Source organism: Dama dama, chromosome 9 (assembly GCF_033118175.1).
Source record: "Dama dama isolate Ldn47 chromosome 9, ASM3311817v1, whole genome shotgun sequence".
Taxonomy (NCBI): Eukaryota; Metazoa; Chordata; class Mammalia; order Artiodactyla; family Cervidae; genus Dama; species Dama dama.
This window is the reverse complement of record NC_083689.1, coordinates 9,377,761-9,399,372: the sequence shown is the minus strand read 5'-3', so window position 1 is coordinate 9,399,372 and position 21,612 is coordinate 9,377,761. Positions and strand designations below refer to the sequence as shown.

Genomic DNA, 21,612 nt, shown 5'->3' with positions numbered 1-21,612 from the left:
GTTTTCTCATCTGTCAAAGGGACCGAATAAAGGAGCCTCACTCACAGGGAGAAGGGGGGGGCGGGGCTCCGATATAATTCACAGCAGCGAACAGTGAACATTTGTGGACTATATGATCAGCTCGTCCCCAAGGCATGACTCAGTGAGTTGGAGCGGCCACAGCCTGCGAGATGAACCGTCCGAATCTTGCAGGTGGGAAAACAGGTTGGGGACCGTGAGGAGCCACACACTTCTCAGCGGAGAGTTACGGACGCGGCGCGCGCGCTGCGTCTCGGGCCCGGGCACGCGCACGCCCGGCGGCCCGGACGGGGGCGGGGCCTGGCGGGGGCGGGGGCGGGGCCGGGCTCGGGGGCGGGGGCGGGGCCGGGCTCGGGGGCGGGGCGGCGCGGGTCCGAGCGGCGGCAGCTGACTCGCCAGTGCGGACCGGGAACCGGTCAGAGGCACAGCCTGAGCCGGCCATGGAGCAGCCCAGGAAGGCGGTGGTGGTGACGGGTACGAGGGCAGCGCGCGCATGGCGGCCGCGGCCCGGGGCAGGGCTTGGGTGGGGCGGTTCGGGAGGCAGCGGGGCGCGTCGCGGGGAGGGACGCGGCGGCCGGGTGGGGCAGGTGCTAGAAGTCGCCTCAGGTTTGGAAGGTGTCATCGCCCGCGGGAGCCCAGCGCAGTCCGCGCGAAACAGAGAACGTGGAGAAGGGGGCGCCCCTGGGGTCCCACTGTCAGGGGTCGGGGCAGCCAAGGACTTGGGGGTCCTGGCAAACGCCCCGCACGGAGCAGGCCCCTCTGGCGTCCTCCCTTCCCCGGTTGGGGACACTGACCCTCCGGACACCTGTTTGTTGTGTCTGCCCTCCCGAGGTCGGGACAGTGTGGGTGTCGCCACCCCCGGTCCCAGGGGACAAAGGCCGATTTGCGGGCAGGAAGTGCCCCGGTGACAAATGAACGTCTTGCCGGACACGGCTCCCCGAACCCTGCGCTAATGAGGGGCTGCTCCCCCGAGGCAGGGGCCGGCGGAGTTCGGGGGACTTCGGGTGCCGGCCGTTCTTCCGGTTGTTTCAGGGACTGTCTTGATCAAAATCTTTCCTGCCCGGGCTGTTTGTGGATAAGCCTGCTCCCCCCTCCCCCCCCACTCCTGTCACCAACTCCCCGAAACTAACTGCGCCTCCCCCTCCGAGAGACTCCGCCTCGGAGCCTCGTGGGCGTCAACTTCCGCCGGGCCTCTTCGCGGAGTGGGAGGGGGGGACCCGTCATGAGGGGTGACAGCAATCCGGCCAAGACTCAAACAGGTGGTGTGTGGCCCAGGAAGGTCCGGGCTGGCCCCGGAATTCCTCAGAGGGTGGAAGAAGCCACTTACTTGGCAGGTGTGTCACGTTGCCAGGGGGTCACTTTCCCCTGCAGCCCTCCTGTGTCCGCTTGTTTATTACTTTAGGGCTGACTCTGGCGGAGGCCCTGGGAGGGACATTTTTCTGGCCTGAGGTTATTAGATCTTTACCGTCTCATTTTGCAGAAGGGGAAACCGAGTCTCACAGAGGTGCCCTTGTTTGTCTGAGCTGGGACCCATGTTTGGTCCATGCGGGAGGAGGAAAGGGGTAGTGAGATTCTGACCCTACTTGGGGGCCCCCTGCTGTTCCAGGGCACAGTATTCCTCCCAGGGCCAAGATACCGCTTGGGGCACTTGGCCCAGCTGGACTGACCCATGACACGTGATCAAGGACAGCCTCTCTTCAAGAGATTTATTTTTTAGATAGTGTGTTTGGGTTGGTCAGAAGAGGCAGGCCACCAACTCTGCTGGGTCTGGGTTTGAATCCCTGCTCCTCCGTCTTCTCGCTGTGGGACAGTGGACAGCTGGTCTCACCTCTGTGCTTCAGTCAGGAAGCACCCTTGCCTGAAAGGGAGGCACAGGGGGGCTGAAGGCCACAGGGCATGCAGAGCACCCGGCACATCCTCAGGTACAGTCTGGTTTGTAAATAAATGGGGTGCAGTGACTAAGGAGGAGGATGATGGGATGGTGCCTGGACAGCCTGACCTGGAAGATACCCACATACATCCCTTAAGGGCCATTCTTTATCAGACCGTGAATCACGAAGCACCTCCAGCCCTGTAATTCCAGAGCCCAGGAAAGGTGCACGAAGACAGTGATAAAATCATTATATTTGGGGGTCACAGCTAGGGGAAGACACTGCGAGGGGAACAAAGTCAGTCTTTTCTGGAGCAAAAGCTGGCGCTGGCCCCTTGGCACACGAGGCCAGGTGAGAGTGAGAGCAAGGAAGGACTTGAAACTTCAGTTAAGAACAGTTACATGGCGGGACGCTCTGAAGGGACCGCTGGGTGCACCCCAGAACTTGGACTGGGCCCTGACATTGTCCCAGGCATGGCTGCTCCCGAAGCTCCGTGCTCTGTTCTTGCGGATACACGCAGCCGGCTGGCCCTGGGCGGGCCAGGAGGGGCCGCTGGGTGGTGATGTGCTGCTTTTACTTTTTTTTCAGGATTCGGCCCTTTTGGGGAACACACTGTGAATGCCAGTTGGATTGCGGTCCAGGTAACTGAAGCCAGAGGGGAGGAATCAGGCTGGGCTTCCCCTGGCAATATTTGGTGCCAAAGAAAGCAAGGAACCTATGAAGAGAGCGTCTCCCATGAAGTTTCCCGGAGAAAGATGTTATGAGTCATAGGTATTCCTGCTCAGATAGTTACCGTGGTAATGTTTGTTGAGTGCTTGCTCTGTGCCAGGCATTTTTTTCTGCCTAGAGCACCGAGTTCTTCCAACAACCCTTAGGTGTGTTTATTCTTGTGCCCACTTTACAGATGAGGAAACTGAGGCCCACAGAGAGTTATTTGAGGCCCTCCAGCTGAGAAACCAGAACGATCTTTCTTCAAAAGTGTCCCATGCCCCAGCCAGGTTTAGGGGGGGCCAGGCAGGGATATTGGGAATTGTGGCAACCTTGTAGAGGGGATTGCAGTGATCCTCTGTGTTGCCTCCTGGCAGCTGAAGGAAGCAAAAACTGCATATTGAGGGCAGGGAGGGGGGAGTCTTCCCTGTTGTCCCAAGCCTTCTAGTTTCTTTGTCAACTGGGGCATTTGGAGAGACAGACTGGGGAACAATGGGCAGAGAGAAAGAGAGAAACGTTTTCTCCTTATATAAATCAGATCTGCAGAGACCCGAGCCAAACTAGTGTTAATCCTAGCCCATTAGCTGCTTGATTTAAAGCACCCCCCGCCCTGGCTTTCCACTTCAGAGCCCTGAATTTGGAGAAAAGTCCAAGTTGAAACCTCAGCGTGTCAACACCTAGTTGGGAGACCCCCCACGTTTTTTTATACCCTTCTTCCAGACCTCCAAATCTCAGCCACATTCATCTCTCTTTTTTAAAAAAAATTTCACCCCACTTTGGAAGCAGGACAGAGGGACGGGATCCCCGGGACTCCACAGATGGGAGCGTGTCTGAGGCCCTGCTCGTCGCACCCGCTCCCTGGAGCCCCAGACAAAAAAGAAACAGCGTGTTTCTCAAGATGTGTGTGTCTGGCTTTGTGCGAGTTTCAGACAGGAGTCTTCACGGGGCTGAGTGGACACAAAGCCGTGTGTCTGAATTCCCGGGCCCCCAGACACTATGATCTGCATCTAAATAGGAGAAAAATCAATTAAACAATCTTTGGAAATCCCTCCGAGCATCAGGACTCGGATGGTGAAGGATGGTAGCTTTTCCTCCTGCTGCCGGAGGGGAGATCTACTTTCTGTTTCAGTCAACCCTCCCTCCAGACCTCGCCTCTAGAAGTCTTTCAGTTTTCTTCCTTTACTTTATGAGACAGGAAGAGAGGGTTCTCCACCATTCCCCAGCTAAAAAGATGCCAACCTTCCCGGACCTGATCGTTTCCCTTTTAAAAAGCTGGAGCCGCCCCCATGTACCCTGAGTGCACACAGATGTCTAACTCCATGATGTTTGACGCCTGTGCACCTCTGTGGCGCCTGAGTCCAGATTGAGATCTAGAACATTCTCAGCCCCTTCTCTGCTCTTCTGCATTGCAGAAGCCCCTTATGTCCTTTCCCAGCTCCTCCCACTGCCCCCTGCCCCCCACCCAGGTGCAGATGTCTCTGAAGACTTTATGGCCGCCATGGGTCCATTCTGCATTAGTGTCAATGCAGTTGCAGTTGGGGCCCATGCCTTTGCACTCCAATATTCTTGCCTGGAAAGTCCCGTGGACAGAGGAGCCTGGTGGGCTACAGTCCATGGGGTCACAAAGCGTCGGACATGACTGAGCGACTAAGCAACAACCCACACCTTCCGTACAACAGGGCATCTGCAGGATCCCCCATGGGGCACCTTGGAGCTGCTGGTGGTGCTTCTCAGTTACTCTGGATGAACAGATTTGCCCACGGGAGGGGCGTAGCCACTAACCCATTCCTCAAGAAAATCTGCCTAGGAGTGCCCTTGGTGTGGTCCAGGCATTAGCTGTGGGCAACCACTGATGTCATCAGCTTAAGCTGAAGATGGATGTTGGGTGAGGGGAGGTGAGCAGCAGTCACCTCCTGTCCCAGCTGCTTTTTCCTGAAGCTTAAGCTGCCACCTGCGGAAGGAGCTCCTCCTCCTCTGCCAGGGACCCCTCTCGGTCTGTCTCTCCACGTCTCTGTCTCTCTTGGTTTTTCTCTGGATGTCTCTTGCTCTCTGGACCTCTGTCTTTCCCCTTCTCTCTTCATGTCTCCTCCCTTCTCTCTCTCTCTTCCAGTTTCCCGTGGCCTCTCTGCCTGTCTGTCTTTCCCTGTCTCTGTCGCTCAAGCTCTCGCTCCCTCTCCCCGCTTCTTTCTCTCTCTCTCTGTCTGCCTCTCTCTCCCTGTCTCTCTCTCTCTTCTCTCCCTCATCTGACCTTCTTTCTGCATGCCCTGGGTGAACTTGTGCCCCAGCAGAGAGTGACCTGTTTCCCACGAGCTCCACGGGGGAGGTGGGAGTTCTGGGGACAGAGGGGCACTCCACCCTTTCCTCTTGCCCAAGACGCCGCTGCGTCTCAGCACCTCAAGCAGGAGAGGAGTGCATTTTTCAAGTGTCACATCTCCTCGCAGGTCTTGGGTGGTTAGCATGGGATGCTGGCTGTGGGTGTGTCTCTCCCTAGGAGGCTCAGGTGGGTGTCAAGGGCTGGGACCCCTTAGCTGGGGGAAGTCTGGAGCCTTCCCTGACTGAGCAGGGCAAGGAGGAACCGGGTCACAGGTCCTAGTGACATCACGGGACAATTACTGCCACAGTGAGTCTAGACAGACCTGCTAAGGATATTAACCAGGGAACAAAGCGGGTCTTTGTTGTGGGGTCAAGGGAATCGGTCAGACGCGGCCGAGCGGCAGGGTCTTGTCAGGTAGATGGGGTGTAGACAATGTGTTGTCTGGGGCGCCCAAGTCCCTTTCCTTTCACGGTATGTGCCTGGCGGACTCGGGGTGCCCTGCTACCCTCCCCCCCAGGAAAACCGTCCAGACCTTTTGGAGCAGAAAGTATTCAGAGGCCAAGAATTGAGCTTTTCCTAACTTTTCCTAACTTCAAATGAAAAGTGTAGCTATTCCTCTCCCACCCTTGCCCTTCTTAAAACTGGGGAATCATTTGTATAAAGTCATGTACCCATGTCTTCAATGCCCCCATCACTTTGGTGGAAAGTATTTATGCCTAGGACTTCCCTGGTGGTCCAATGGTTAAGACGCTGCGCTTCCACTGCAGGGGACTTGGGTTCAATTCCTGGCCCAGGAAGATCCCCATATACTGTGCTGTGTGGCAAAAAAATAAAATAAAGAAGTATCTATGCCCATGTCACTGATGCTTTCAGCAAGATAGTTGTTTGATTCCCATCAACCCAGAGCATTCTTTCCTGCTCAGCACCCACCCCCTGCCCCCATCACCTCATCCTGCCCTGCAGGCAGCTGCTTCCTGAGCTCTGCCACCACAGATGGGTGCTGCCTGGTCTCACGCTGCAGGCAAGGAGATGGTCCATGGAGCAGGCTCCACGGTCCTCTCACACTGGCTGCTTATGCTCAGCCTGCACTGGTGTGTTTGTGGGTGCAGGGACAGCTGTCTTCTCTCCCGACCGCCCCCTTCCCCTTGGCACTGGCACTGGGGGCTTCAGGGTTCGCTCCCAAGGATAAAGCAGCAAGGATGCCCCTCTTAGGGTCTCTGATGAACATGTGGACGCCTCTCTGGGGATGCTGGCCATGTGACGTGTGTATATCTTCAGTGATGATTTTCTTTTCTTTTTAAATTTCAGCTGCACTGGGTCTTCATTGCAGTGCGGAACCTTCTCTAGTTTCAGCACATGGGCTTAGTTGCCCTGAGGCCTGTGGAATCTTAGTTCCCCAACCAGGGATCAGACCCCACGTCCCTTGCATTGGAAAGTAGATTCTCAACCACTGGACCACCAGGGAAGTCCCAGAGATGGTTTTCTTAGTTTATTTTACCCCCAGCTGGGGAGGGGGTAGGTGAGGACCCAGAGGACATGAGGAGAAAAGGTTAGAACAAGAAGGTGACCCACTCCATGATACCATGCTGGCATCAGGCGATTTTTGAATCAGCCGTCGATATGGGCAGTTGTTCCCACTAATGCTGTGTAAACGTCACCCAGTGGGAGTGAGCCTTGAGTTACTCTGTGCAGATGAGGGTGATCGGCATGCAGGAACCAGTCTGCTGGATGAAGGGAGAGGGGCACAGAGAGGCTCCATGGGGGGGCCGCTGCGTGGCCGTCTGGCACGTCACATCACGGTGGCCACCGAGAGGGTTCCTGTGCCCGCTAGAGTTTCCCTGGCTGGGATACTAACCGAGTTAGCAGCATCTTCAGTCTCCCAGCGCCCCACCCACAGAGATGGTTCCCCCAGTTGACTTGCCCGCACATTGGGTGGCCTGTTACGTGGACAGCAGTCTCGCTTTGAGGACAAGTCCCCAAGCGAAACTCTAAATCAATAAAGAAGTCCTCACTTAACCTGGGGGATAGATTTTTTTCTTGAGGGTTCTTTTAAAAAATTATTTATTTTAGGCTGCACTGGGTCTTCATTGCTGTGTGCAGGCTTTCTCTGGTTGTGGAGAGTGGGGCTACCCTCTAGTTGGGGTGTTCGGGCTTCTCCCTGCAGTGGCTTCTTTTGTTGCTGAGCACAGGCTCCAGGGCTCCATCCTCAGTAGTTGCGGCACATGGGCTTAGTTGCTCTGCTCCACGTGGATTCTTCCTGGACCAGGGATTGAACTGGTGTCCCCTGCATTGGCAGGCCAATTCTTAACCACGGGACCACCAGGGAAGTCGCGGATTCTTTTAATTACTGACCTTTCATCTTCTGTTGCCGGAAAGGGCTGCCAAGTCCATGGGGATAAAAAGCCGGAGAGGGGACAGGAAAATTTCAAGCTGCAAGGGGCAGGAGGGTAAGGAAAAACGAGGTTGTTGTTGACAGGATATAAAGATAGATGAAATTATTTACCTTATGCCGAGAGAGGTCTTTGCTGGAGATTTCTCTTCTCAGCAGTGGTGAGAGAGAAAGCCATTTTTCAGTTAAGTTCAGTCGCTCAGTCACGTCCGACTCTTTCCAACCCCATGAACCGCAGCATGCCAGGCCTCCCTGTCCGTCACCAACTCCCGGAGTCCACCCAAATCCATGTCCATTGAGTTGGTGATGCCATCCAACCATCTCATCCTCTGTCGTCCCCTTCTCCTCCTGCCCTCAATCTTTCCCAACGTCAGGGTCTTTTCCAGTGAGTCAGCTCTTTGCATCAGGTGGCCAAAGTATTGGAGTTTCAGCTTCATCATCAGTCCTTCCAATGAACACCCAGGACTGATCTCCTTTAGGATGGACTGGTTGGATCTCCTTGCAGTCCAAGGGACTCTCAAGAGTCTTCTCCAACATCACAGTTCAAAAGCATCAATTCTTCGGTGCTCAGCTTTCTTTATAGTCCAACTCTCATATCCACACATAACTACTGAAAAAAACATAGCCTTGACTAGACAGACCTTTATTGACAAGTAATGTCTCTGTTTTTCAATATGCTGTCTAGGTTAGTCATAACTTTCCTCCCAAGAAGTAAGCACCTTTTAATTTCATGGCTGCAATCACCATCTGCAGTGATTTTGGAGCCCAGAAAAACAAAGTCAGCCACTGTTTCCCCATCTATTTCCCATGAAGTGATGGGACCAGATGCCATGATCTTAGTTTTCTGAATGTTGAGCTTTAAGCCAACTTTTTCCCTCTCCTCTTTCACTTTCATCAAGAGACTCTTTAGTTCCTCTTCACTTTCTGCCATAAGGGTGGTGTCATCTGCATATCTGAAGTTATTGATAATTCTCCTGGCAATCTTGATTCTAGCTTGTGCTTCCTCCAGCCCAGCGTTTCTCATGATGTACTCTGCATATAAGTTAAATAAGCAGGGTGACAATATACAGCCTTGACATACTCCTTTTCCTATTTGGAACCAGTCTGTTGTTCCATGTCCAATTCTAACTGTTGCTTCCTGACCTGCATACAGGTTTCTCAAGAGGCAGGTCAGGTGGTCTGGTATTCCCATCTCTTTCAGAATTTTCCACAGTTTATTGTGATCCACACAGTCAAAGGCTTTGGCATAGTCAATAAAGCAGAAATAGATGTTTTTCTGGAACTCTCTTGCTTTCTCAGTGATCCAGTGGGTGTTGGCAATTTGATCTCTGGTTCCTCTGCCTTTTCTAAAACCAGCTTGAACATCTGGAAGTTCACAGTTCACGTATTGCTGAAGCCTGGCTTGGACAATTTTGAGTATTACTTTACTAGTGTGTGAGATGAGTGCAATTGTGCAGTAGTTTGAGCATTCTTTGGCATTGCCTTTCTTAGGGATTGGAATGAAAACTGACCTTTTCCAGTCCTGTGGCCACTGCTGAGTTTTCCAAATTTGCTGGCATATTGAGTGCAGCACTTTCACAGCATCAGCTTTCAGGATTTGAAATAGCTCAACTGGAATTCCATCACCTCCACTAGCTTTGTTCATAGCAATGCTTCCTAAGGCCTGTTTGACTTCACATTCCAGGATGTCTGGCTCTAGGTGAGTGATCACACCATCATGTTTATCTGGGTCATGAAGATCTTTTTTGTACAGTTCTTCTGTGTATTCTTGCCACCTCTTCTTAATAGCTTCTGCTTCTGTTAGGTCCCTACCATTTCTGTCCTTTATTGAGCCCATTTTTTCATGAAATGTTCCCTCGGTATCTCTAATTTTCTTGAAGAGATCGCTAGTCTTTCCCATTCTGTTGTTTTCCTCTATTTCTTTGCATTGATTGCTGAGGAAGGCTTTCTTATCTCTCCTTGCTATTCTTTGGGACTCTGCATTCAAGCCATCTTTAACCCCATTCATTAAAAAAAAATTTATTTTTTGACAAGTTATAAGGATAATGCAAAGAAGTCTTTTCATACCCAGACTCCCCAAATGTTAACATTATATTATATTTCTCTATAGATAATTAGGGGCTTCCCAGGTGGCTCAGTGGTAAAGAATCTGTCTGCCTATGTCGGAGACTCAGGTTAGATCCCTGGGTTGGAAAGATCCCCTGGAGAATGAAATGGCAACCCACTCCAGTATTCTTGCTTGAAAAATTCCGTGGACAGAGGAGCCTGGCAGGCTATAGTCCATGGGGTCACAAAGAGTTAGACATGACTGAGCGCATAGATAGGTAGGTAGGTAGATAAATATAGTTTAAAATATTTTCTTACTGCTAAGTAATTTTTTAAATTGTGGTAAAATATATATAACATAAACTTTACCACATCAACTGTTATTAGGTGTGCAGTTCAATGGCATTAAGTACATCCACATTGTTTGCGTCCATCATCATCATTCATTTCCAGAACTTTTTCATCTTCCAAACTGAAACTCTGTTGCCATTAAACCCTAACTCCCCATTCTCCCCTCTCCCCACAGCCCTGGCAACTATCACTGTACTTTCTGTCACTAAGACTTTGACTACACCAGGGACTTCATATAAGTCAAACCATCCCGTTTTGTCCTTTTGTGTCTGGCTTATTTCATTTAGCATAATGTTTTCAAGGTTCACTCATACAGTAACGTGTGTCAGAATTTCCTTCCTCTTTAAGGCTGATTAATAGTCCATTGCATGTATATACCACATTTTGCTTATCCATTAATGAGTCAGTAGACACTCGGGTTGCTTCTAAATTTTAGCTCCTGTGAGTAACACAGCTATGAACATGAATAGGGAGTATCTCTTCAAGACCCTGCTTTCAGTTTTTGTGGGTATACACCCTGAAGTGGCATGGTTGCATCATATGATAATTCTGTTTCACATTTTGAGGAACTGTCATGCTTTGTTTTATTTCGGAGTCAGTTGCAGACGTGAGACCCTCTGTCTTTAAATATGTCACTGTATATTTCCTAAAACACAACCTCAACACAGTGATCGAAATCACTGACTTGATCTTTTCGATCGACAAGGATCGAAATAGACTCCTTGAACACTGATACAATTCTATAATATACAGCTCTGATTCAGATTTTGCCCACCATCCTATTAAAATTCTTCATTGGCGAAAGAGAATTCTGGATTGTGCGTAGGGTTCAGTTGTCCCATTTCTTTAATCCCTTGTGATCTGGGAAGTTCCTCAGTCTTCCTTTGAGTCTCACGGATGGCATTGTTGGCTAAGATGCCCTGGGTTGGAAAGATCCTCTGGAGAAGGAAATGGCAACCCACTCCAGTGTTCTTGCTTGGGAAATCCTATAGACGGAGGAACCTGGCAGGCTAGAGTCCATAGGGTCGCAGAATTGGACACGACTGAGCAAGTAAACAACACCACCATCACCAACATAGTTGGTTAACTGTTAGTTTCAGGTGTCCTGCAAAGTGATTCAGTTATACATATACATATATCTATCTTTTTTTCAAATTCTTTCCCCATTTAGGTTGTTATATAATATGGAGTAAAGTTCCCTGTGCTATACAGTGGGTCCTTGTTGGTTATTCATTTTAAAGACAGCAGTATTTTGAGAGCGCCCAAACTCACACCCATTTCTGTATCAAAACCCTGGAATTTGCACGGATACCTCCAAATTGGATCCAACATCACAGATATAACTCCTTCCTCTGACAGTGTGGACCTCCCCGCCCCCCCATGATCCCCAGTGTGTTCACTTCTTTGATCAATCCTAGAATAAATAGAAAGGAACTTCAGAATTGCTAACCCACGCTTCCCCCAAAGAAAACTTACTCACTAGAATTTAGTATTTGCTGATGGTTCTTTTTGTCTTTAACCTGAGGGCAGAGTCCAAACACCATGTTTAAAAAAATTAACTTCAGTTAGTTTTTATTTATTCATTTAGTTTTAGTTGAAATATAGTTGATTTACAATGTTGTGTTAGTTTCTGGTGTACAGAAAAATTATATATATATATATACAATGTTATATACATGTGTGTATTCTTTTTCAAATTATTTTCTGTTATAGTTTATTGCAAGATATTGACTATGGTTCCCTGTGCTATACAGTAGGACTTTGTTGTTTTGCTACTTGAGTTAGTTTTCTTTTTTTTTTTAGCTTGAGTTAATTTTTAAAGGAATAACTTAAAAATACTTTTGGAAAGAGAGAGAAGTGCTTTAAATTATTTTTGAAATATTTCTTTTATGAAAAGTATACGCACGCTGCATATAAGACAGTCGTGAAATTATGGTGGCCATGTCTTTAATAATACACAACTGATGGACTAAGCACAAAGCACCAGTCTTTAATGTAATGTGTTTTATATTAAAGTTACCCTTTAACTCACAGGTATTGTCACTTAGTATTGTGTGTGTGTGTGCGCGCGCGCGTGCACGCGTGCTCATTCAGTCATGTCCAACTCTTTGTGACCTATGGACTGTAGCCTGCCAGGCTCCTCTGTCCTTGGAATTTCCCAGGCAGGAACACTGGAGGGGGTTGCCATTTCCTTCTCCAGGGGATCTTCCCCACCCAGGGTGCCCCACCTGGGCACCTAGGGATAAGGCTAAATTTATTTAAGGAAAAAATTAAGTGATTGAGCTTAAGGAAAATAGTAAGCGGTATTAGCTCCATTGGGGAAAAGGAACTGAGCAGGGTGGACTGTCCAGCCTGAAGCTTGGGCAAAGGTCTACTGTGCTCTGAACTCATGACTTTCTGGGAAATTCACATTTCTTGAAAATGAAAAGTTTGTATATCCCCATTTCCCCTACACGTTCAAGATCCTGATAAAGGGACAGAGTTCATCATTTCAGGAAACCAAGGAGGACTCCATACTGGGTGCCTTCGCATGTCTGGGTCCTTCCTGTTGGGAGATTGAAATTCCTGCAAGTCGTGAGTGTGTGGAGGGCTTGGAAGTGGGTATTTACTCCGTGGTGGCGGTTTAGTCTCTCAGTGCCCGACTCTCTGTGACCCCATGACTGTAGCCCGCCAGGCTCCTCTGTCCGTGGGATTTCCCAGGCAAGAATACTGGAGGGGATTGTCATGCCGTCCACCAGGGGTGCTTCCTGACCCAGGGATCAAACCTGGTCTCCTGCACTGCAGATGGATTCTTTACTAACTGAGCCACCGGGGAAGCCCATTTACTCTGTAGATTTTATTTTGTTTTATTTATTTATTTGGCCATGCTGTGCGGCATGTGGGATCTTAGTTCCCCCTCACCCCTGCAGTGGAAGCTTGGAGTCTTAACCACTGGACAGCCAGGGAAGTCCCATCCTGTGTAGATTTTAGATTTTTCCATTGAGATTGGGAGAAAAAGCAGGAAGGAATTCCAGAAAGTTCTGGAGGATTTATAATTGGAATCTAATAGTTCCCAGCTTTCAACAAATGAAGTACAGTTGGTAAAGAGCCAAATTCAAAATCTCCAACGTGGAGAGTCTGGTGCGCAGGGAACAGCTCAGATCACAGGGAATCATGTGCTAAGATCCCACAGTCAGGGCAAGAGGCCTGATGGAAGCTGTTTGTCTTCCTGATAACAAGTGCCTGAGAGTCCTTGGTGTCAGCACTTCAGCAGATGCTTTTAGTGTCCCTGCTCAGCAAGGTGACTGATACAGACTGTAGCTTCCAGCTTTTTCTTTGTCAAATTGCAATAAAATATACATAACACAAAATTTGTGGAGGAGGCAATGGCGACCCACTCCAGTACTCTTGCCTGGAAAATCCCATGGACAGAGGAGCCTGGTAGGCTGCAGTCCATGGGGTCGGAAAGAGTTGGACACTACTGAGCGACTTCACTTTCACTTTTCACTTTCATGCATTGGAGAAGGAAATGGCAACCCACTCCAGTGTTCTTGCCTGGAGAATCCCAGGGATGGGGGAGCCTGGTGGGCTGCCGTCTATGGGGTCGCACAGAGTCAGACATGACTGAAGTGACTTAGCAGCAGCAGCAACTTAAAATTTGCCACTTGAACCGTCTGTAGGTGTACAAATCAGTGGCACTGAGTACATTCACACTGTTGTGTAGTCGTCCTTAGCGTGGGCCTTCCAGGTGGCACTACTGGTAAAGAACCTGCCTGCCAAGGCAGGACACTCCAGAGATGCAGGTTTGATCTTCCCTGGTTGGGAAAGATCCCCTGGAGGAGGAAACGGTACCCCACTCCAGTATTCTTGCCTGGGAAATCCCATCAGCAGAGGAGCCTGGCAGCCTACAGTCCGTGGGGTCACAAGAGTCACACACAGCTGAGCACCACATCGTCACCACCATTCATCTCCAGAAGGTTTTCATCTTCACAACTGAAACCCTGCCCGCAGTAAACGCTAACTCCCCACCTCCCCTCTTCCCAGTCTCTGACACCCACCGTTTCAAACACTTTCTGTCTCTATGAATCTGACTGCTCTGTGCACGCTCAGTCGTTCCAGTCACGCCTGACTCTTTGCAGCCCCGTGAATGAAGTTCTCCAGGCAAGAATACTGGGTGGGTTTCCATTTCCTACTCCAGGGGATCTTCCTGATCCAGGGATTGAACCCAGGTCTCCCTCACTGCAGGCAGATTCTTTACCATCTGAGCCACCTGGGAAGCCCTAGGCGGCTCAGATGGTAATAGGGACCTCATATAAGTGAAACCTTTCAGTTTTTGTCCTTTTGTGTCTGGCTTCTTTCATTCAGCATAATTTTTTCTTTTTCTTCTTTCTGGCCATGCCCCATGGCATGTGGGATTCTTTTTCCCTGACCAGGGATCGAACCTGGGCCCCCTGCATTGGAAGCATGGAATCTTAACGACTGGACCACCAGAGACGTCCCTGATTTTTTTTTTTAAAGGAAACACATTAATGTTTTTAAATATTATTTAACATGTTTTGAGCCCTTTTCAGCACTATGCCTTTCACGTGTATTGTTTTATTATTAGTTTTCCCCTATGATATGGGTACCACTGTTCATCCATCTACAGATGAGGGCACTAAAGTACCCAGAGAGTCAGTGACTTGCCTGGAGTCACCCAGCCAGGAGGTCGGGGTCGGGGGGGGGGGGGAGAACAAACCTGGTCCCCGGGTTCTAGAGGCTCTGCCCCAGCTCCCACCCTCCACCATCTGTGCAATGAAGAGCTGCTTTTTTTTCCTTTTTTTTTTTTTTTAAAAATTGAGATGAACTTACATAATATAAAATTAACCCTTTTAAAGTATGCAAATCAGGGACATTTATTACATTCACCATGCTGTCCAACCACCGCCTCTAATTCCAGGATGTTTTCTATCATCCAGAGAGGGAATCCTGTGCCCGTGAGCAGTCAGTCACTCCCTATCCCTAGGCCACCTGGCCACCCCCGATCTGCTTTCTGTCCCTGTGGATTTGGCTGCTCTGGACATTTCGTATAAGTGGAATCATGTAATGTGACCTTTTGCGTCTAACTTCTTTCACACAGCTTGATGTTTTCAAAGTTCATCCACCTTTTAGCCTGTGTCCGTGTTTCCTTCCTTTTCATGGCTGAGTAAAATTCCACTGTGTGGATGGACTATGTTTTCTTTATATCCTTTCATCCATCGATGGACACTCAGGCTGTTTCTGCCTTTCAGCTGTTGTGAATAGTGAGGCTACTTTTATTTTATTTTATTAATATTTATTTATTTAACTCTGCCAAGTCTTAGCTGTGGCCCCTGGGATCTAGATCTAGTTTCTGATCAAGGATCAAATTCGGGCCCCACTGCATTGGGAGTGCAAAGTCTTAGCTACTGGACCACCAGGGAAGTCCTGAGGCTACTTTTTTAAAAAAAAAAAATTTATTCTTAATTGGAGGATAATTGCTTTACAATATTGTGTTGGTTTCTGCCATACGTCACCATGGATCATCCATAGGTATGCATATGTCCCCTCCCTCTTGAACCTGCCTTCAACCTCCCACCCCATCCCACCCATCTAGATTGTCACGGAGCACTGGCTTGAGCTCTCTGAATGCCACAGCAAGCCCCCACTGGCTGGCTGTTTTACACATGGCAGTGTGTGTTCCCATGCTGGTCTTAAAATGCGTCCCACCCTTTCCTTCCCGCACTGTGTCCACAAGCCTGTTTGTGTCTGCGTCTCCTTTGCTGCCCTGCAAGTGGGTTCATCAGTACCGTCTTTCTAGATCATGGAATATATACGTGTTAATGTATGATATTTGTCTTTCTCTTTCTGACTTACCTCACTCTGTATAATAGGCTCAAGGTTCATCCACTTCATTAGAACTGACTCACATGTGCTCCTCTTTAGGGCTGCATAGTATTCCATTGTGTACATGTACCACAGCTGCTTCATCCATTCACCTTGTAAATAGTGCAGCAGTGAGCATGGGGGTACATGTGTCTTCTTCAAGTATGGTTTCCTCAGGATGTATGAACAGCTGTGGGATTTCTGGGTCATATGGAAGAAGCTCCTTTTAGATGTGGGAAAGGATAAAAAGGAAGAAGGGTCTTAGCCAACAGCAAGTCCAAACCCATTTACAGTTAAGGAAAGCAAGGCACCCTCAGGAGCGTCAGGCACTTGCCTAGGCTCGGCTGGTTCTGGATTTGTTCTCAGCCCATGCTTGAGCTGCTCACTTGTTCAGCTGACATTCGTCAGCATCTGTTGTGTGCACATCCTGGGCTGTGGCTGGGACATTGACCTGTGGGGCCGAGAGAGCATGTAAAGCAGCCTGGGCTTCCAGAAGGTCTTGGGAGGCTGAGACATGAGGGCTGAGAAGTCAACTGACTCCTCAAAGAGAGGGAAAAGCATTTTAAGCAGGAGGAACAGCCAATGCAAAGGCCCTGAGGCAGGAGTGAGTCTGGTATATAGGCGACTGTACTGGGGGAATTGAGCAGAAGGGGGACACGGAGAGGAGGGCAGCATCCAGACCCCCAGGGCGTCGTGGGCCACGGTGGGGAGGTAAGAGTTTTATTCTGAGCGTGGCAGGAGTCACAGCAGGGAAGAAGCAGGAAAGGCTGTGATATGATTTCATTTTATTTTTTTTATATTTATTTGGTCAAGCTGGGTCCTAGTTGCAGCACATGAGATCTTTCATTGTGGCATGGGAACTCTCAGCTGTGGTATGGGGGATCTAGTTCCCTGACCAGGGATCGAACCTGGATCCCCTGCATTGGGAGGCCAGACTTTTAGCCACCAGATCACCAGGGAAGTCTCATGATGTGATTTTAGATTCTACCTTGGGTTGGGAGGATCCCCTGGAGAAGGGAATGGCAACCCACTCCAGTATTCTTGCCTGGAGAATCCCATGGACAGAGGAGGGGCAGTTCAGGAGAGGAGATGAGATTTGGTCTCCAATCAACTTGCCAAACAGAACTTGTGCTGTGCATAGTCGTTCAGTCATGTCCGACTCTTTTGCAACCCCACAGACTGTGTAGTCCACCAGACTCTTCTGTCCATGCGATTCTCCAGGCGAGAATACCGGAGTGGGCTTAGCAGTGCAGTCAGGATGCCTTGTGGAAGCCTTCCTGCGTGGCCCCTCCTGCCAGCCTCAGATGAGAGCAGCGCCCAGGCCAGTGCCCACAGCTCAGCCACCAGCAGTGGCCCCCCCATCTGCCGCTGGCTCCCCATCTGCCGCTCCCCAGCAGCCAGGTCTGATGGCCCAGCTGGCAACCACCGCTGCCGGCATGGCTGGGTGTTCTGCCGTGGGCCACACTCTGGGTCACACCATCACGGGGGGCTTCAGTGGAGGAAGCAGTGCTGAGCCCTCAAGGCCTGAATCACTTTCCAGGAGGCTCAGGGAACCAAGGGGGCACAGCTGCAGCAGAATGGCTCCTGCTTCTATGAGGTGAAACAGTTTTCAGAGTGTGCTCAGAGTCAGGGTGACCTTAAACTTTGTGAGGGTTTCGTCAAGGTGCTGAAACAGTGCAGATTGGCCAATGGATTAGCTTAATCAAGAAGTGCCAATTGAAGACATGAAAGATCACCTCTCATGACCATGTTGATTTAGCAATTAAAGTAAAATTAATAGTGAAGATAAAAAACTTCTCCTTAATCTTTATTAGCTTTTGTGCTTCAGGATTACAGTGGAAGAGTGTATTGCCACTATATAGAAGTTCACTGAGATGGTATTGAGTTTGGGGTTGGGCAGAAGAGGCAGTTGTGGACTCTTAAATGTGCTTTTCTGATGTTATTGTTTGTGAACTAATTAGAATACAGTGATTTTCTTTCTAAAAAGAAAAATACCAGAGTGGATTGCCATGCCCTCCTGCAGGGAATCTTCCCAACCCAGGAATCAAACCCTGGCCTCCCTCATTAGAGGCAGATTCTTTACCATCTGAGCCACCAGGGAAGCCCAAACAAAACTTGGGTGTATCCAATAAGCCTCAAGCAAAGTGGTCTGTAATGCCTTTTTTTGTTTTTTTGTCCACACCGAGCAGTATGTGGAATCTTAGTTCCCGAACCAAAGATTGAACCCAAGCCCCCTTCAGTGGAAGCATAGGGTTTTAACCCCTGGACCTCCAGGGAAATCCCAAATCTTGTTATTTTTAATGTGTGGCCATTCAGAATAATCGCCCTGGGCGTGCAGTGTGCAGAAACAGGGTGAATATTGATAAAATCATGGGAATGGGAACAGGGAGCACAGAGCTAAAACTTCCAGCTCTTCTCAGGGGTTCGATGGTCAGATAGAAATCGCGGCTGTGTGCCAGGAGCACCAGGCCTGTCTCATCTCTGGATCTGCAAACCTTTAAGGAAAGTCCCCCCTGATTCCCATCTCCATAGACCAGGGAGTTGAGAGGACAAGGGAGGATGAAGAATAAAAATATTAGTGACCAAGAAAAATGATTGTGCAAGAAATTACATATTTTACAAAGTTTTTTCTTTAGTGCATTTTAAAATAGATTTCACATAAAATATAACCTCCTTGCCCCCCAGTCATCTACCCACCAGTGTCTGCAGCTCACCATGAACCAAGTTTGGGGAGCAGGCTTGCACTCTGCCCTCATCTCTCCGGCTGTGGAATTTCTTGGGGGGCCCCTCCTGATCTTACACATCACTGGGTTTGGCAAGAGGGTTGGGGTCCTGGTTCCTGGTGTTGGCATTTGAGACTCCCCCAACACCCGCCACACCCCACCTACCCTCCAGATGCCCTTGTCTCCAGGTGACCTTGATATACCCTCTTTGGGGAGCAATTTGGACTTATCTGTCAGTGATGGGGGGCTTCCCAGGTGATGCTAGTGGTAATGTAAAGAGTCTGCCTGTCAACGCAGGAGACATAAGAGACGTGGGTCCGATTCCTAGGTTGGGAGGATCCCCTGGAGGAGGGCATGGCAACCCACTCCAGTATTCTTGCCTGGAGAATCCCATGGACAGAGGAGCCTGGCGGCTACAGTCTATGGGGTCTCAAATAGTCGGCTATGGCTGAAGTGACTTAGCACACAGCACATCGGTGAGCAGAGACCCGCCTTTCCTGGACACTCTCTAGAGCAACTGCAGTCGACGGGGCAGGGAGTTGGGACAGCGTGGGTAGCAAGGTCACGGTGACTGGAGAAGGAAATCCTGCGGCCACTGCAGCAGATGCAAGAACTCACCTCTGGGGACTTCCCCTGGTGCTCCTGGAACCATTCACCTCTGACTGGGGCTTGAACCCATCGAATCAGGCCAGAACTCACGGTCTTCCAACTAAGATCACAGCACCTTGTTTAAGGACTTAATGAAGCTTGGGTTCTTGATGTCTCATCGCAGGAAGAATGCAGTGAGAGACAAAGTGAGGCAAGAAGTAGATTTATTAATATAAATCTACTTGGAAGAGATGCAGGCGGGCAAGCAAGGGAGCTCTGTCCTGAGGATTCATTGGGCTGCAATTTTATAGTCAAAGGAAAGGGGACGGGGAAGACTCTCTCTCTCGAGTAGATGTGAGGCTTACATCACTAGCTCTTCCTTCATTTCAGGTAGGAGAATATCTGACCCTCTGAGGTCAACTCAGAACACTGTGATGCTTGTTCAAATCAGTGAAGGGTGGTGGGGTTTCCCAGGTGGCACTCAGCTCAGTTCAGTCCCTCAGTCAGGTCTCCCCATCCATCACCAACTCCCAGGTGGCGCTAGTGGTAAAGAATCCGCCTACCAATGCCGGAGACTCCAGAGACACGCGTTCAGTCCCTGGGTAGGGAAAATTCCCTGGAGGAGGAAATAGCAACCTGCTTCGGTATTCTTGCCTGGAAAATTCCATGGGCAGAGGAGCCTGGCGGGCTACAGTTCATGGGGTCACAGAGTCAGACGTGACTGAGCATATATACAGACATAAAAGGGTGGTGACATTTTTCTTCCACCTAATGGCCTGGGGCATATCTCATGCTTTTATTTTTGGCTTTATAGTTAAGCCTGCTGTTTCATTCCACGACATTCCAATAGCTTACATGAGTGATCATTAACTTACAGTAATCTCCCAAAAGTTCCTAGGGTTCCCTCTCTGTTCTCTATCCATAGTCCCCTCCTGGAACTTCCATAGTCACCTGTATAACTATCCTGTTCTGTCCCTATCAGTCCAGTGGTTAGGACTCCACACTTTCACTGCCATGGGCCTGGGTTCAATTCCTAGTCGGAGAACTAAGATCTCAGAAGCCATGTGGCATGGCAAAAAAAAACCCCCCAAAACCATTAAAACTCACCGCTAGTGAATCCCACAAGCATTAAGTATCCAACTCTTTGGGACACTTTGGACCATAGCCCACCAGGCTCCTCTGTCCATGGAATTCTCCAGGCAAGAATATTGGAGTGGGTTGCCACCCCCTTCTCCGGGGAAATTTTCTGGGTCTGCTATGTGCTGGGCCCTGTGCCAGTCTCGAGGAAGAAGCCCAGTCATGAGCACGCCACACTGAGATCTGAAGAAAACCCCTGTGTTTCCCCAGAAACGTGCACCTGTGGTGGCCTGTCAATAGCCCGTTTTTCCAGATATATATTTGTATACATGCGTGTGTACTCAGTCATGCCTGACTCTTTGCAACCCCATGGACTGCAGCCCACCAGGCTCCTCTGTCTGTGGGATTCTCCAGGCGAGAATACTGGAGTGGGTTGCCATTGCCTCCTCCAGGGGACTTTCCCGACCCAGGGATCGAAACTGCATCTCTTGTGCCTTCTGAATTGGCAGGTGGATTCTTTACCACTGAGCTACCTGGAAAACCCCATTTATTTATGTAAATATATGCATATAATATATGTATATCCATATGTGTATATATGCATATAGATTTTTTTCCACTATTGGTTGTTACAAGATATTGAATATAGTTTCCTGTGCTGTACTGTAGGTCCTTATTGTTTGCCTGTTTAATATATAGTAGTTTGTGTATGTTAATCCCAAACTCTTAATTTATCTTTTTCCTTGACCCCCCCCCTCCATCCCCTTTGGTAACCAAAAGTTTTTATCTATGTCCGGGAGTCTGTTTCTGTTTTGTAAATAAGTTCATTTGTGTCATTTTTTTTTTAGAGTCCAGATAAGCGATAAGATCACATCACTTATATCATACAATATTTGTATTTCTCTGTCTGGCTTACTTCACTTAACATGGTAATCTCTAGGTCCATCTACACTGCTGCAAATGACGTTATTTTATTCTTTTTTATGGCTGATTAGTATTCCATATATATACATATATATAATACACACGTCTTCTTTATCCATTCATCTCTTGATGGACATTTAGATTGTTTCTATGTCTTAGCTATAGGGAATAGTGCTGCTATGAACACTGGGGTCATCACAGCCCATTTCTGTTTATAATCCATGATGTTCTTACACCTCTTCATTCCTGAGATGGTTAGAGACTCTCTAATGAGTTGGGTCCATCTGTATATATGTTGGACCCTGCTATGTACCATGCACCAAGATCATAAATAATTCTTACAGGTATAACAAAGGAAGACCATAATAACAAACAGTAAAAATAATAGTAGTAATGCTAGCCAATATTATCTGAGCACTTATGATATGCTAAGCATTGCAGCATTGCTTGAAACTCTTCAGTGTGAATTAGTTCCTTCAATTATTACAGCTGAAGTAAATACATCATTACCCCCATTTTACAGATGAGAGAACTGAGTCAAAGAGAGGTTAAGTGACTTCCCCAAGGTCACACATGTGCTTAGTCACTTCAGTCCTGTCTGACTCTTCATGACCCCATGGCCTGCTAAGCTCCTCTGTCCATGGGATTCTCCAGGCAAGAATACTGGAGTGGGTTGCCATGCCCTCCTCCAGGGGAATCTTCCCGACCCGGGGATTGAACCTGTGTCTCTTGAGTCTCCTG

General features: G+C 49.0%; 1 protein-coding gene across 5 annotated transcripts in view; it reads left to right on the top strand.

The window, feature by feature from the left end:
* The first annotated feature begins 372 nt into the window (after positions 1-372).
* PGPEP1 (pyroglutamyl-peptidase I) overlaps positions 373-21,612 on the top strand; it is a 35,830-nt gene continuing 14,590 nt past the window's right edge. For 3 of the 5 annotated variants that reach the window (XM_061149820.1, XM_061149817.1, XM_061149815.1), the window contains exons 1-2: positions 373-492; positions 2,478-2,530. In XM_061149820.1, coding sequence (XP_061005803.1) covers positions 459-492; positions 2,478-2,530 — 87 coding nt within the window. In that variant the 5' untranslated portion in view covers positions 373-458. The remainder of the gene's footprint in view (positions 493-2,477; positions 2,531-21,612) is intronic. The other 2 variants (XM_061149818.1, XM_061149819.1) reach the window with 2 other exon arrangements.